We start from the raw sequence: 13,464 nt of genomic DNA, 5'->3' as shown, positions 1-13,464 counted from the left end.
ACCGTTTATCTTACGCTATTTCTCTAACTTTCGTTATCACTCCGTCTATTCTTTTCTCCACACACGTCTCGGGAAATTTATGGTCCTCCGCGATACAGTGGTTATTTTCCTTTTCCGGAGAATGACCTAAGCAAAAGGGGGTGAACTAAGACGTTGATGACTTTTTGACGTAATATTACGCATTTTTCCCACGCTTTAAATATATTCCCACACCGAACACTCTCACAATCACAAGCTTACTTCCCATTAAGATCATCTTCTAAAAAGAACCACCCTAAGATATTCAGGTGGATCTGATATATTTTTTCCAAGAGAGAGATAGAATAGAGTTTTATAGAGGAACACTTAAAAAGTGTGTATTTTTCTGTTGCAGTTTCAACAAATTTTCTTTACTCAACTCATAGAGAAACATCATCGAAATGGGTTACAGCGAGGGTCCAGACAAAGGCCATGCTTGGGCTATTGCAATTGCTGCAGCTGTGATTACTATGATCCTGTCTGGTATATCGAAAATGGTTGGAATTCTATACGTAGCTGTTATAGATACTTATGGCGTCAGTAGGCAACAAGCAACATTGCCATTTACCTTTCGAAAAGCTCTTCGATGCTTGGCAGGTGAGGAAACCACTGTTTATGAAGTATTTTTCTCTGTTATTGCATTCCATTGATCGGTACTAATAAATTACATTTGTAAACAGCTTTTTTCATTGCTAAAACCAGATTTTCTCTCGATGTAATAGTTAGACAATATTTTCATAAATGGCGTAATTATGTCAACAGTTTTACCAACCAAATGAAATTAGAATCAACAAGCAGCATTGATGAAAAAGCTATGTTTTGAATTAAATATGATGCAACTTATGAAAAAGGATTGAATTGACATAAATTGATATGATTCGGGTTTCACATCAGTAGCTACGATTTAGAAGAATCATATACAGTGGCTCCCAAAAGTGTTCGTACACTTGGAAATTTTTTAGTAAAACCAAAATAACTCAAAGCTGAATTCGAATATAAAGTCCAATATTTTTTCACATCATTCCTATGTCATTCTAAATATAACCCATTGGTTTTTTTCAAAATATTGACGGATCTTCTTTTTGAAATGGGTCAGAAAACGAAGAGACAGAGAAATAACACGCCACAAAAATCATCGTACACTTAAATATTTTCGAATAAATTCATGATTAAAATTATCATATGCCGTTTTATTAATATTTTTGCATTGTGTTGACCCTTATAAGTCATTTGGCTTTAATTTTTGGTTTATTTATTCCATAATATATTGCTTATTACTGTAAAATGGCTGGTATTCGTAAAAAACCGCAAACGCCATTCAAATTTTGAATTTTTTCCCACAGTAGTGGTAAATAGGTTTGAAATGTCTCTAAATGAATTAATTTTTGTTTGTATAGTAAAGTGCTTGATAAAATGCTTTATAGAAAGGAATCGGACCGAAAACAAGGTAAGAAAAGATCAACCGGCAAAGTTGATAAAACGTGATCGTAGATTTAAAGTTAAAAAATTTATGAAAAATACACATTTTAGTACTGTAAAAGTTTCTGCAGAGTAAAATGAAACATTTTACATTTACTTTTCACCTAAAATTGTTCGCCAAGTTCTTTGATTAGCTGGATTAAATGGGACCTCTTCCCGCAGAAATTTTCTTGGTCGTGCGAAAAACAGAAAGCTTACGCTTTTCGTCCCAAATCAATGATAAATAAGCTAAAAACAGTTTAGAATTATGTCTTACTTACAGATAAAAATTATTTAACATTTTTGGTTAAATTGTTGTGTAACTGTAAGTAGAAGAAAAAATTAGGAACTTAATTTTAAGAACTTAGTTGGATCAGTTAATCAGGACGGTGAAGGTGTTTTAGTGTGAGGGTGCATATCAGCATCAGGACTTGGTAGTTTGTAATTTTTTGAAGAAATAATGAATCATGCTCTTCCTTTAAATATTTTAAAAACCAATTTTGAACTCTTAGCCAAAAATTTCGTTATTGATAACAACTTTGTTTTTTATCAAGATAACGATAAGAAGCACACGGTTTTCAACGTTTGCGTCTAGTGCCTCAAAAATTGTCCTAAAATTTAGAAAATACCCCCTCAATCTCCAGATTGTAACTTAATGTAACGTATTTAGAGATATCTGGAGGCTAGATTACGAAAATAGGGCTTTAAAACGAAAATAGAACTAGAAATAGTAATAATCGAAGTGTGGTATAACACTTACTCATAAATTACGCTAAAAAAAGAAAGAAAAAGAATGAAATCTATTCCCAGATGTTTAAAAGGTGTTATGAATACTGTATGATATTCTACTAATTAATAACTTAATCAAAAGTTAGATTAGTCAATAATATATAGACATTTTATAAAGTGTACGAAGACTTTTGTGAGATAAAATTTCCGTTACTTTTCGGTTTTTGATATTTAAAAAATTAAGTTTTAATATTTTTTAAATACTTTTCATGCAGTTTTGTTAAAAATTGATCATAGATCTTATAATTATTTTCCTATTCCGAAATATTAATTCTAACTAATGATTTGGGGCCTATTTCGTTGAAAGTCGTAGGTGTACGAAGACTTTTGGGAGCCACTGTATTCCACAAAAAATTAATTAAAATATAACAACCTTGTATCCCTTTATTATAATATACAAATCTGCGTTTTGAACATGGAATTTTAACTATCATCGAACGTTGCGTAGTTCGTGAGATTCAGGTCCTTTTATCCTGTCCCATTTCTAGAATTGTATTCATTAAACTGTTAGGATAAATTTTCTAACTATTTTTGAGTCAAAACTGATCTTTAAGCCCATGTCATACAAACATTTAAACGTGTCTTAAATCAGTAATAACTTAGCGTAAATTTAGGAAAGTATCAATAAATGTTTGATAAATTTTTAGAAAGATAGAAATTTGATGCATAAAAATACAGCTGAAAAGTCGTAGTGCTACTTTTTGTTACTTTTACGAATACTACTTTTATGTTTAGAAAACATGTTGTCTGAATACTCTCCTTTAGAATGAATATAAGCTCCTGTGGGTTAATCGCACGTTGTTGCCAAAACTGTTCGGTTAAAAATTATAAGAATAATACATATGGAAAGAAATAAGTAATCCAGTTGTTTGATTCTCCTTTAGAGTGAATACAAACTGATGGGTGTGTCCCCCCCCCCCTAGTTTCGCCGACACGAAATTTCCTTCCCCCCTGTTTTTCAGTTTCAATCTTACCTTTTGATATATTAAAGGGGAAAGGAAATTTTAAATGTCGGTGAAACTGGGGATAATAAACCAGCTTATGAGGATTAATCATACGTTGTTGCCAAAACTGTTCAGTTAAAAATTATAAGAATAATGCTTATGTAAAGAAATAAGTGATCTAGTTGTTTGACTCTCCTTTAGAGTGAATACAAGCTTATATGTACGTAGGCTGTGTTCAATAAGTAATTAGACTAATTTTACTGCCACGAAACCACTCATCGGAACGTTTATTTCTGTAGCATGAAAAATGTTTATTTTCTGTATGAACAAAAGCTACCGATAGTTGGCGTGTACAAACTTAAGTTCCTGAGTATCACGTGATTGAATTGAAGTCTGTTGGCGGGCACAGACGCAGCAGTTGTCAAAATGGAAGCATCGTTGGAACAAAGTTATGCAATTAAAATTTGTTTTGATCTGCAAAAGTCAGCATCGGAAATCTTTGATACGATACGTGAAGTTTTCAACGATGAAGCAATGTTTAGAGTCAGTCAGTGATTTCTGGCTGTTTCCTCAATTTCAGAAAATATTATGAGGCAAACATTTTGAAAGCAACAACGCATGTCTAAACTCTGCGGAGGCGGTTTTAAAAGATCTCTCACAAACTTAACGTTCGCAAGTTTTTAAGAAGTGGATAGAACGTTGTTCTTTATTTTTTATAAATTTAGTCTTATTACTTATTGAACAGCCCTTATATTATCGTTCTTTGTTGTCAAAACTGCTCATAAAAGAATAAGTAATCTAGTTTTTCGTGTAAAGTGATCGCATTAAGCTCACTACACACATGCTTCGGTATCTTCGCTCATTAAAATTTCTGAATGCATAAGACAACATATTTTATCGCAAAAACAAATTGTTGTTTTAGAAAAAGAGCTTACAGTGCTTCAGCAAGTCGAACTGAGAAAGACATTTAACGTTAGAAATTTTCCCATTTAAAATTTAAAAAATAGCTAACTTCATTAATGCCTTTATGATACCTTTTAGCTTTAAACCTTTGCTCAAAAATATTCTTGATCAAATGGATTTCAAAATATATTATGAAAATCAAACCATGCGTGTGATCAAAATTAACTTTAAGACTTTTACGTCATATCAATCTTGTTGAAATTTGTTTAGTCTTTTGCATGAAGAAATCTACTGTTTCAAAAAAATCATGTGAATACTTCCAATACGAAATTTTTTTAATTCGATCGTCTAATTTCGTTTTCAGGTCCTGTTGTGGGAATTATGGGCCAACGGTACGGTGTCCGTGCTGTTACGCTGGCTGGTGGTTTTGTGGCAGCACTTGGCGCTGCTCTGTGCTTCGTAGCGCCAACAGTAGAATGGATGGCGTTCTGTTGGGGAGGTGTTCATGGTAAGCATTATATTCTACTTCGAGCATTTTAAAAACGAATTGTAGTAAGGAATTAAGTTTAACATTGACCACATGACAAATCTTCAGGAAAAGGAAATAGCCCCACCCCCCTCCTCCCCCCGCCCTCTCCAACCTTGGAACCAGTAAAGCTTGACCACGAAAAGAAGGTGGATGACCTTGAAGGAAATATCATTTGTATCATTTGTAATAGGTAGAATCTGCCAGAAAGCACCGATTAGTAAGAGACATGGTCTCGCTAATCCTATCTATTTCAAAATAATAACAAAAAATCTATTACAAATGATACAAATGATGTTTTTTTTTTTTCAAGGTTTTCCGCCTTTTTTTCGTGGTCAAGCTATACATGAAACTCCCTAACTTATACAACTATTATTACTAATTTGAGGTTAATCGCACCACACTTCATAAATTCTACTGTATTCTGGTATTATACTACAATAAAACCTGTAAAGTTGACCACCCTTGTAAGTTGACCACCTGTCTAAGTTGACCGCTATTTTCAGGCACAGAATTAGATCTTATCATATAATTCTATCTCTATAAGTTGACCACTAAAGTAGTGCACCGCAAGTGGTCAACTTACACAGGTTTCACTATATTAGAGAAAATATTGTAGAGTTCTATTTATTAACCTCTTTCTTCTAATTGACTCTGCTTAAAAGTGTAGTACTCCTCATTTCAAAGAGCAATTGAGGTAGTGAAAAGCAAAGGGATATAAGTGGGCATTTTAAAGTTTTGAATTAAACGCGATTAAAGTTCAGGTTCCACTTAGGCTTTCATTAAAAAATTTTCTAATTTATGCTGAATTGCAGCACCATTTGCAGTGGTTGTCTCCAAATTTTCAATTTCAGCAGTTACTTCCCTTTGCTTTTCAGTGCCTCAATTAATTTGACATATTCTTTTGGATTGGATGCCTTGCCTTCTATTCTCAAGTTGAACCGAACTGATGATTAGGGGCTGATTGTATATTAGCTACCAGTTTGTTTGGCACTCTTGACTTCCTTAAGAGGTTTTCCATCTCCAGCTCAGTCACTTTCCCATGCCGGGCTGATGAGTGCTAATAAGCACGAAACTGCAGTCCTCGGCTGGAAATGACTGAGCTGGCGGTGTATTTCATGTGTACTCTTTTGGATATTGAAAGAGATGTTGAGAGGAAAAGATTTAGCTTTGAAGACTTCAAAAGGGGGTAAGTTATATTTGTTTGTCAATCAGTCAAAATTCATATTAGTTACTCTAAGGGGGTCCGTTAAAATAACTATCAGTTCTTATTTCACATTTTCAAACCAGCGTCTGCCATGTTGGAGTTGGTGCCTGGGATTTCTATTCTTGAGGTTAGGGCTGCCGTTGAATGATGGCTCAGTTTTAAGTATGATAGTCAATCGGACGTAATTATTGCGCAAAATTAATTCATGTCTTCTCATTTTTTATAGGTTTGGGAGAGTCTTTTGCAAATACTTTATTCCAAGTGGTAGTGAACCAATATTTTGTGAAATATCGCTCAACATCGTCTGGCATCGCCATGTCCGGGGCTTGCATAGGATCAGTATGCTTCTCATTCCTTATTGAAGAACTCCGGGATGCTTATGGACTGCAGGGAACTTTTCTTGTTCTATCGGGTGTCATTCTAAATGTTCTCCCGGCAGCAATATTACTGCGGCCACCCAGCTGGATTGGAAAGAATGGAACTTCGAAACCAAAGAGTAAGTACGATGTTTAACTAGTATGTTGTGGCCATCACGAAACTTTCTTCTATATTTTTCTTTTTTTTTTTTTCTGATCCCTCCCCATGCTTGACGAGGAAGCAATATTCCCAACAAAAACAAAATTACACATGCAAAAACTTGACGACCATCCCAATGTCTGAATTATTGCAAAAGCAAAGCAAAGAGCGAAAATTGAAAGTTATTTTAAAAGCCTTGCTTGAATTAATTACAAATATTTTATTTGTTAACAAACAGAAGATGGCAACAGTTAAAAATTTTAAATCATTGAGATAATATTTCCTATCATTTCCATACAATTAAAATCACGAGAAATACGCAGACGACAATCTATTACGATTTATCTTTCTTATTGTTGCATTAATAAAAATATTTTTTATTCGCAAAAAAAAAAAAAAAAAAAAAAAAATCAACACCTCTTGGAGCGATCGGCGTCAAAATTGAACCAAAGCCTGTTTACATATGGATTCACATATATTCCAAATTTCAACCAGAACGTAGCATTACTTCTTGAGATAGGGCACTCAAAATGGAAAAAAGAACGGGTGATTGCGCTACCCCCTTTTTAGCTGTTGACACAAAAATAAAATCAGTTCTTATACCCACTAAGGGCTACTTGCCGATAAATTTTTCTTTCATTCCGTTCATTATTTCTTGAGATACAGCAGTCACAATTGACGACAAAAAACGTTCCATAGCTCAACCCCCGTTTGAGTTATTGACACCAAAATTGAATCAGCACCTGTTCCTGTTAATACCAACATATGGACCAAATTTTGTTTGATTACGCCAGTTACTTCCTGAGGAATAGCAAGCACGCGTAACTCGAAAAACGTCCCATTGCTCCACCCCCCTTGGAGGAATTCGCGCCAAAAACTAATGGGCACAAGTTCACATAGGGGCACATATGTGTACTAAATTTCGTTCGATTTCATGCGGTAGTTTTTGTTGTAGAGCGGCCACAAAAAACTGGTCACACACAGACGTGACACACATACACACACACACACATACATACACACACACACACAGACAGACAGACATTTTCCAAAAATGGTCGAAATGGACTCAGCACACCTCAAAACGTTCGAATCCGTCAAAATTCGAAATTCGAAAATTTGCACGAATCCAATACTTTCTTCTATATATTAGATATAGAAGAAAGTAAAAAGAATAATAAGTCAAACCGTCTGCGAAAGGAAGAAAAATCTGAGCTCAAAATTTACATCGTTTTACTTTATGATTTACCATACTGAATAGTTGGGAAAAAAATATTTTAACTCTTAAATGTCGCATGTTTCAATCTGGCAACGTACTCAATTTAACCTTTAAAAATACTATGAGAACAAAATTAAAGCTCTGTTGTTGCCAAATGTTTTTTTTTTATCTAACTTCAAACCATATTTAAATTAAAATATGATATTTTTGAGCATTTCTCCCATGATTTTAACTCGAAATATGAACTAAAGAACATTCTTAAAAAGAGTTTTAAAAAAACAGACACTTTAGATTATGAGTTAAATTTTGTTGATATTTTTCTTAATCTTAAGCCATTGTTTTCACAAGTTCTATAACTTTATTTTTGTAACAGATTTCCAAGAAAGTGTGAAACAGAGACCACGCATGTACATGATACCAGATGACTATGTCAAATCCAATGCTGACAAACGCATGAGCACCATCTCTCTTAACCCCTCCATGCTAGAAAAGAACCAAATTTTGAGTGCTGCCAATTTGCCCGCAAAAGCGAATTCCACCACCAATCTTGTTGCCAACTTAGAAAAGAAACTAGAAGGCGAAAAAGGATACAATAATTTAGCGTTTGCAGTGGAAAATGAGAAGCAGATGGTGAAACCACGCTTGGAGAAACAACTCAGTATTCAGGTATTTGAAATACAAAATTTTTAAACTTTACCAATCTTTATCAAAATAATATTTTTTTTTTAATTTAAAAGTACTCGAATGACTTATTCAATGTTTACGGTGTGCTAGATAATATTATAAGGAAAAAAGCTTTTTTAAATTGGTCTGTTCTTACAAGATTTTTTTAAACCCGATTTAATATTAAGTGTTCCGTTCTCTAAGCAGATATACATGCGTCAATAATCAAACTACAACGAGAATTAGCATAATATTCAGCCTAGGAGCTTATAATTTTTTAATTCCACAGTATTTGGCTGTGAAATGTCAAGTGAAATCTCGAAATATTTGCATTTTTTCACTGTAAAAATATAGATAGCAAAGTTTTCTATGACTTTCAAACCTAACTTGCTTTTTACAGTGAAAAACATGTAACATTTTTTAGGTTTAGCATTACGTACTGGACATGCCACAGCCAAATACTGTGGAATGAAGGTCCTCCTTTTTTGGTCAAAAAGTATATTTGTTTCATCTAATTTTCCCTTTTCTCAAAACTGCTTCTATTGTTGAGTTTATGGTCAAATCTTCAAGATGAAAATTCAATGATGCAAATTCTTTTATTCTACTTTGTAGTGTAGCCAACAGAATTATTATAATTCTCATAGTTATTAAGCTTATTTAAATCTTATAAATAAAAAAATGAGTTATTTTAGTGGGAGTCAACTCTCATGATTTGTATTAGCTCACCATTTTCAGAACAACTTCTGGCATGCATGACTTGAGACACTCCGCTTTCTAATACCAACACAATTGTTCCACCTTGGATAATACCTTTTTATATGCCATGACTATTAAAAACTATCTTCAATTAACTTAATGCTCAGTAGAAATGAATATATTTATTTTCCATGTTATATGTACTATTGTGCTATTTAACCCGAAAATCACATAAATATTTTACTTATTTTTCTTCCAGAATATATTCACAACTTCAAAAGAAAGTCTATACGAGTCCATTCCGAGCAGCTACGAGCTGAACGAGAAAAACTTAAAAGCTGAAACCCCCAAAACCAAACAAATCAATAAAGACGACAATGCAGCAAAACCTCAAAGCTTTACGGAAAGTTTCAAAATGATTGGAAGGTTGTACAAGAATCCTCTTTACCTGCTTGTTTGCGCAACTCAGGCTGCCTATGTCTTACTCTTCATACCTCTGATGATGAGTGTTGTGGACTATGGAAGAGATAAAGGTTTACCAGAAACAGTTGGAAAATATCTAATTCATGCAACAGCTGTTGGAGATATTCTTGGTAAGTTTCAAACATGCATAATCAACTAACTTTCAAATGTAGACATTCTCAGGTTAATCTAGATACCCAATTTCTCGACTTTAAAATTGCCCTTCATATACGTAATTAGTTTTATTGTATTGTTTGGCACTTAACGGAAGGAAGACTTCTAAAGTATTTTATAGTTGCATAAAATTCAGAAAAAAATAACTATTTAAAAAAATCAATAAAAGTACTGTAGTTTACTTTTATGTAGTTTACTTCACAGCTCCAGAAGATTTCTATAAATTATAATACAGCATGGAATGGAATATGACAATGCAGGAAGAAAAATCTCAACAGTTTCTAATATAGCTTCCACACAGTGGCTTCAGAATTATTAAATGCTACCATTAACTGTCTACAACGCTGCCAACTTTTTTTTAAAATCCAAAATAAAGAGCAGAAAACTTATTTCATAACCTTGCTGGCAGAGTGCAGCAGTGAGTCTTCATTTTTTTTAAATGTCAAATAAACTAAAGAATTTCATGTAGCTCAGAGTTTCCCCTAATAACTATACTTTTTTGAGGATTTTTAAAAATTTTATTTCACATACTTGTTAGACTAATATTATAAGTACTCGAAATTTACAGCAACGATTTTTTTTGTCATTTTATAATGGTCTTTAACTTTCAATTATCATTATAAAAGCGTTCTTATTCCATTGAAATGAGTTCCTTATTCTATTATAACAGCTTCTATACAATAGCTAACTATACTCATAAATCTGAAAAATCTTGATTTTATTTTCAGGACGTCTCTGTTTTGGGTGGGTGACTGACAAAGAATTCATCACGATTCCTCACTATGTCACGATGACTCTGATTCTGGAAGGGGTCTTCATCTTGTTCTTGCCATCTACTAGCAGCCTGGCGGGATTCCTGATTATTCTGGCTTTCTATTGCATGACAGCAGGCAGCATGTTGGTGCGAATGCCAGTTCTTGTTCTCAAACACGTCAAGAAAGAAGAACAGTCCATCGCTATGGGATGCTACGGATTTGTGTCTGGACTAGTTCCTTTCACCGTTCCAAGTCTCATCGGTAAGTAATCTTATATTTCTGAAATACATCCTTAAAATTCATAACAGAAAATTTCTGAGGCGAGTTCAACTTCAGCAAAGTTTATGCCAATTAATTTTAGGTTATGCTACTTAAGTTCATGTTGTACTACTTTACCATTAAAATGTAGCTTAAAATAATCATTACTGAACTTATGCAACTGAATTAGGCAACAGTAGTAATTGTAAACAATTTAGTAGACCCTGGCGGTTAGTTTAGGAGACAGACCTTAAAGTCTCAATTTTTGACACATCAGTGCAAAGTATTGAAGAATGACGAGTTTCTTTCTTTCCTAGATAGAAGTTAATCACAATTTTGATGCTTTAAGTAGCTAGACATAAGGATGAATCAAAGAGATTAGTTAATATTGAACTTTAATTATTACTTCTGCTGTTTTACAAAACGAAAATGAAAACAAGAGATGAAATGGGAATTGAGTATTTAGTTTGCTTTTTGTAGGGAGGGGGGTGAAGGTATAAAAAAGCTATTTTGTTGCCTTTAAACATTTGGTATTACTTTTTTTCTTGTTGTTGAAACTGTAGATAGATCATCTCTTTAATCGATACATTTTTAATTTTGCAGGTTATTTCCGAGATAACGTAGGATCGTATGATGGAATGTATTACTTGATGGGCTCGCTTTCTATAGTAGCAGGCCTGATGTGGCTATTTGAGCCAATGCTTGCCAGACTCAACGAAAGGATGCAAAACCCTGTTGAAGATGAAGTTAAAGTTTGAACATCACTAGTTCAAATGTTAGGAAAAATTCCTAAAAGTAAAAAAGAACATTTTGATCAAGAGGAAGAAGTTAACGCTGCCTCTTGACTCAACGTGATGGCGAAGGAATGATTATTGGCAGTTTGCTACAAGATCATAGATTTGGACAGTTATGAAAGCATATAGTTTCATGATGAAACCATGAAACAAAAAATTTCAGGATCGACAAAGAAGAATATAGGTTCAAACCAAAGGATTTAAAGAAATTTACTAGCCATCGACAGACTTTACTTTGCTTTCCCGCAAGTACGATGTCCTCGATACCGTGGAAATCATGTCAAGTTGCTGCAGTATAGCCAAGTTGAAGTTTTCTTTGAGCATGGTGTCCTGCAAGTACAATGTCGTCGATAACAATCGTGCAATGCAACCTCAAGGTTTCTCAAAACCACTTTGTGGTTTACGAGTTTAACAGGGCCCTGAAGACTGTCATCGATACCGTGGAAAACTTGTTAAGTTGCTGCAGAATATCCAAGATGAAGTTTTCTTTGCTGGTGGTGTCTTGCAAATAAGATGTCATCAGTAACGTTAAGTCGCTGAAGAATATCCAACTGGAAGCTTTCTTTGAGCGTGGAAGAGTTGCCTGAGCGTGTGTTAGTTGCCAAATATCGTCGTTCTTTGTTGTTTACAAATGATGGTTAGCTGTTATTAAGAATACCATTTAAAAAAAAAGAAATCTCATTTCTGCTGGAATAAGAAAGTAATGGCACACAAGTGAAAAACAGATACGGAAAAGAAAATCTTGGGAGATATTTTGGACAAATAAGCATTATGTTTTTGATATACACTGTTAAAAATTCAGGAAGATTTTCTGGTAGTTGTTACTGTAAAATGGTGGACTTACAGCATCGCTGATTTTTACGGTAATTTATACCGGAGAAATAAGCGATCCCAGCTCCAATTGGTTGCTGTGGCTTACCGAGGAAACCGTATATTTTTACAGTAACATTTGATTTTTACGGTAATAGTTACTGGCAACATGGATGCCAGTAACAATTACTGTAAATTTTCCGGGAAATTCTTAACTATGTAGTAAAATACTGAAAGCGCTGTAAAAGCTACTTGAGCTTTGGAACCATCCAGAATGAAGTTACAAGGGCTAAAAATGATGGCCCTATGAAGCGGAAGGCTATTTCGGGTGTACTTATATTTTTAATGAGTAAACTTAGTTAATTTTTAAATTTGATTGCAGAGAAGTTTGAATTCTTCCATTCAATCGTTTTCTCTAAGCAAGTAAAGAAGGTCAATACAATTGGAACTTGTTTAGTGTGAAAAATCGAGTAAGATTTGATGTATGAATAAATTACGAAAACTCAAAAAACGCGAGGAATTTTATTGATGGCTGAGGCTAATATGATACAGAAAGTGAAAAAGTTTATTTTAGTGATTAGTAAAAGATGATGAATGTTGCATATGAAATACCACGAAGAATGATTCGTGGCAGTGAAAGACGGAATGAATTCTAGGTAATTAATATGATAACAATGGATATCTAAGAAGTGTGGACAATGGTAGATTTGACTAAAAACTGCTTGAATTAAAAAAAAAAGATCTGGAAAAGATGCACGATTACAAAACATGTCTCAAATGAAATGCAAAAGTTAAGATTCCTGCAATTTATTTTAAAACTGTTAGTTTGTTGCTTTGTTGAAATCGTATGATTTAGAAAAATAAAAATATTTTATTTGAAATAATGCCGAAATTAAAAAAAAAAACTATAAAGACAATGCTGTGAAACTATGACTCTTCTTTTGCACTTAAATTATTTTTTATGTATTAAAGAAGATATTTAGTTTTTGTGATATTTATACTATGTGATGTTTTAGGTTTGTGTTTTAAAAATTACTTTGTGAAATGTAAATACTACTTATAGGATTTTCCAATTATATTGTAAATAATTTTAATTGTAAATTATTAAAGTGTAAATAAATATTTATTTTTTAATTGGTTGTTATTTACATGAATCACATTAATAATCTAGTGAATATGAAAGATAATATAGGTCAGAATAATGTTATACATCTCCCGAATTTTCAGTAAAACTTTGTGCTTTGATAAGAATTAGTGCTCTTCATGCCAAAC

The 13,464-nt window shown here is 33.3% G+C and overlaps 1 protein-coding gene across 1 annotated transcript in view; it reads left to right on the top strand.

Annotated features, from left to right (window-relative positions):
• The window catches only part of LOC129225870 (monocarboxylate transporter 9-like), a gene marked incomplete in the record, with an annotated part of 101,821 nt that extends 88,639 nt beyond the window's left edge, over positions 1-13,182 (top strand). Inside the window, 7 exon segments of the mRNA XM_054860398.1 lie at positions 419-615; positions 4,477-4,620; positions 6,072-6,341; positions 7,954-8,246; positions 9,199-9,532; positions 10,304-10,591; positions 11,192-13,182. Coding sequence (XP_054716373.1) covers positions 420-615; positions 4,477-4,620; positions 6,072-6,341; positions 7,954-8,246; positions 9,199-9,532; positions 10,304-10,591; positions 11,192-11,346 — 1,680 coding nt within the window.
• Between the last annotated feature and the right edge of the window lie 282 nt (positions 13,183-13,464).

This window comes from Uloborus diversus, chromosome 7 (genome assembly GCF_026930045.1).
Source record: "Uloborus diversus isolate 005 chromosome 7, Udiv.v.3.1, whole genome shotgun sequence".
Classification (NCBI taxonomy): Eukaryota; Metazoa; Arthropoda; class Arachnida; order Araneae; family Uloboridae; genus Uloborus; species Uloborus diversus.
Note: the sequence above shows the minus strand (reverse complement) of the source record. Positions and strands in the feature narration are given on the sequence as shown.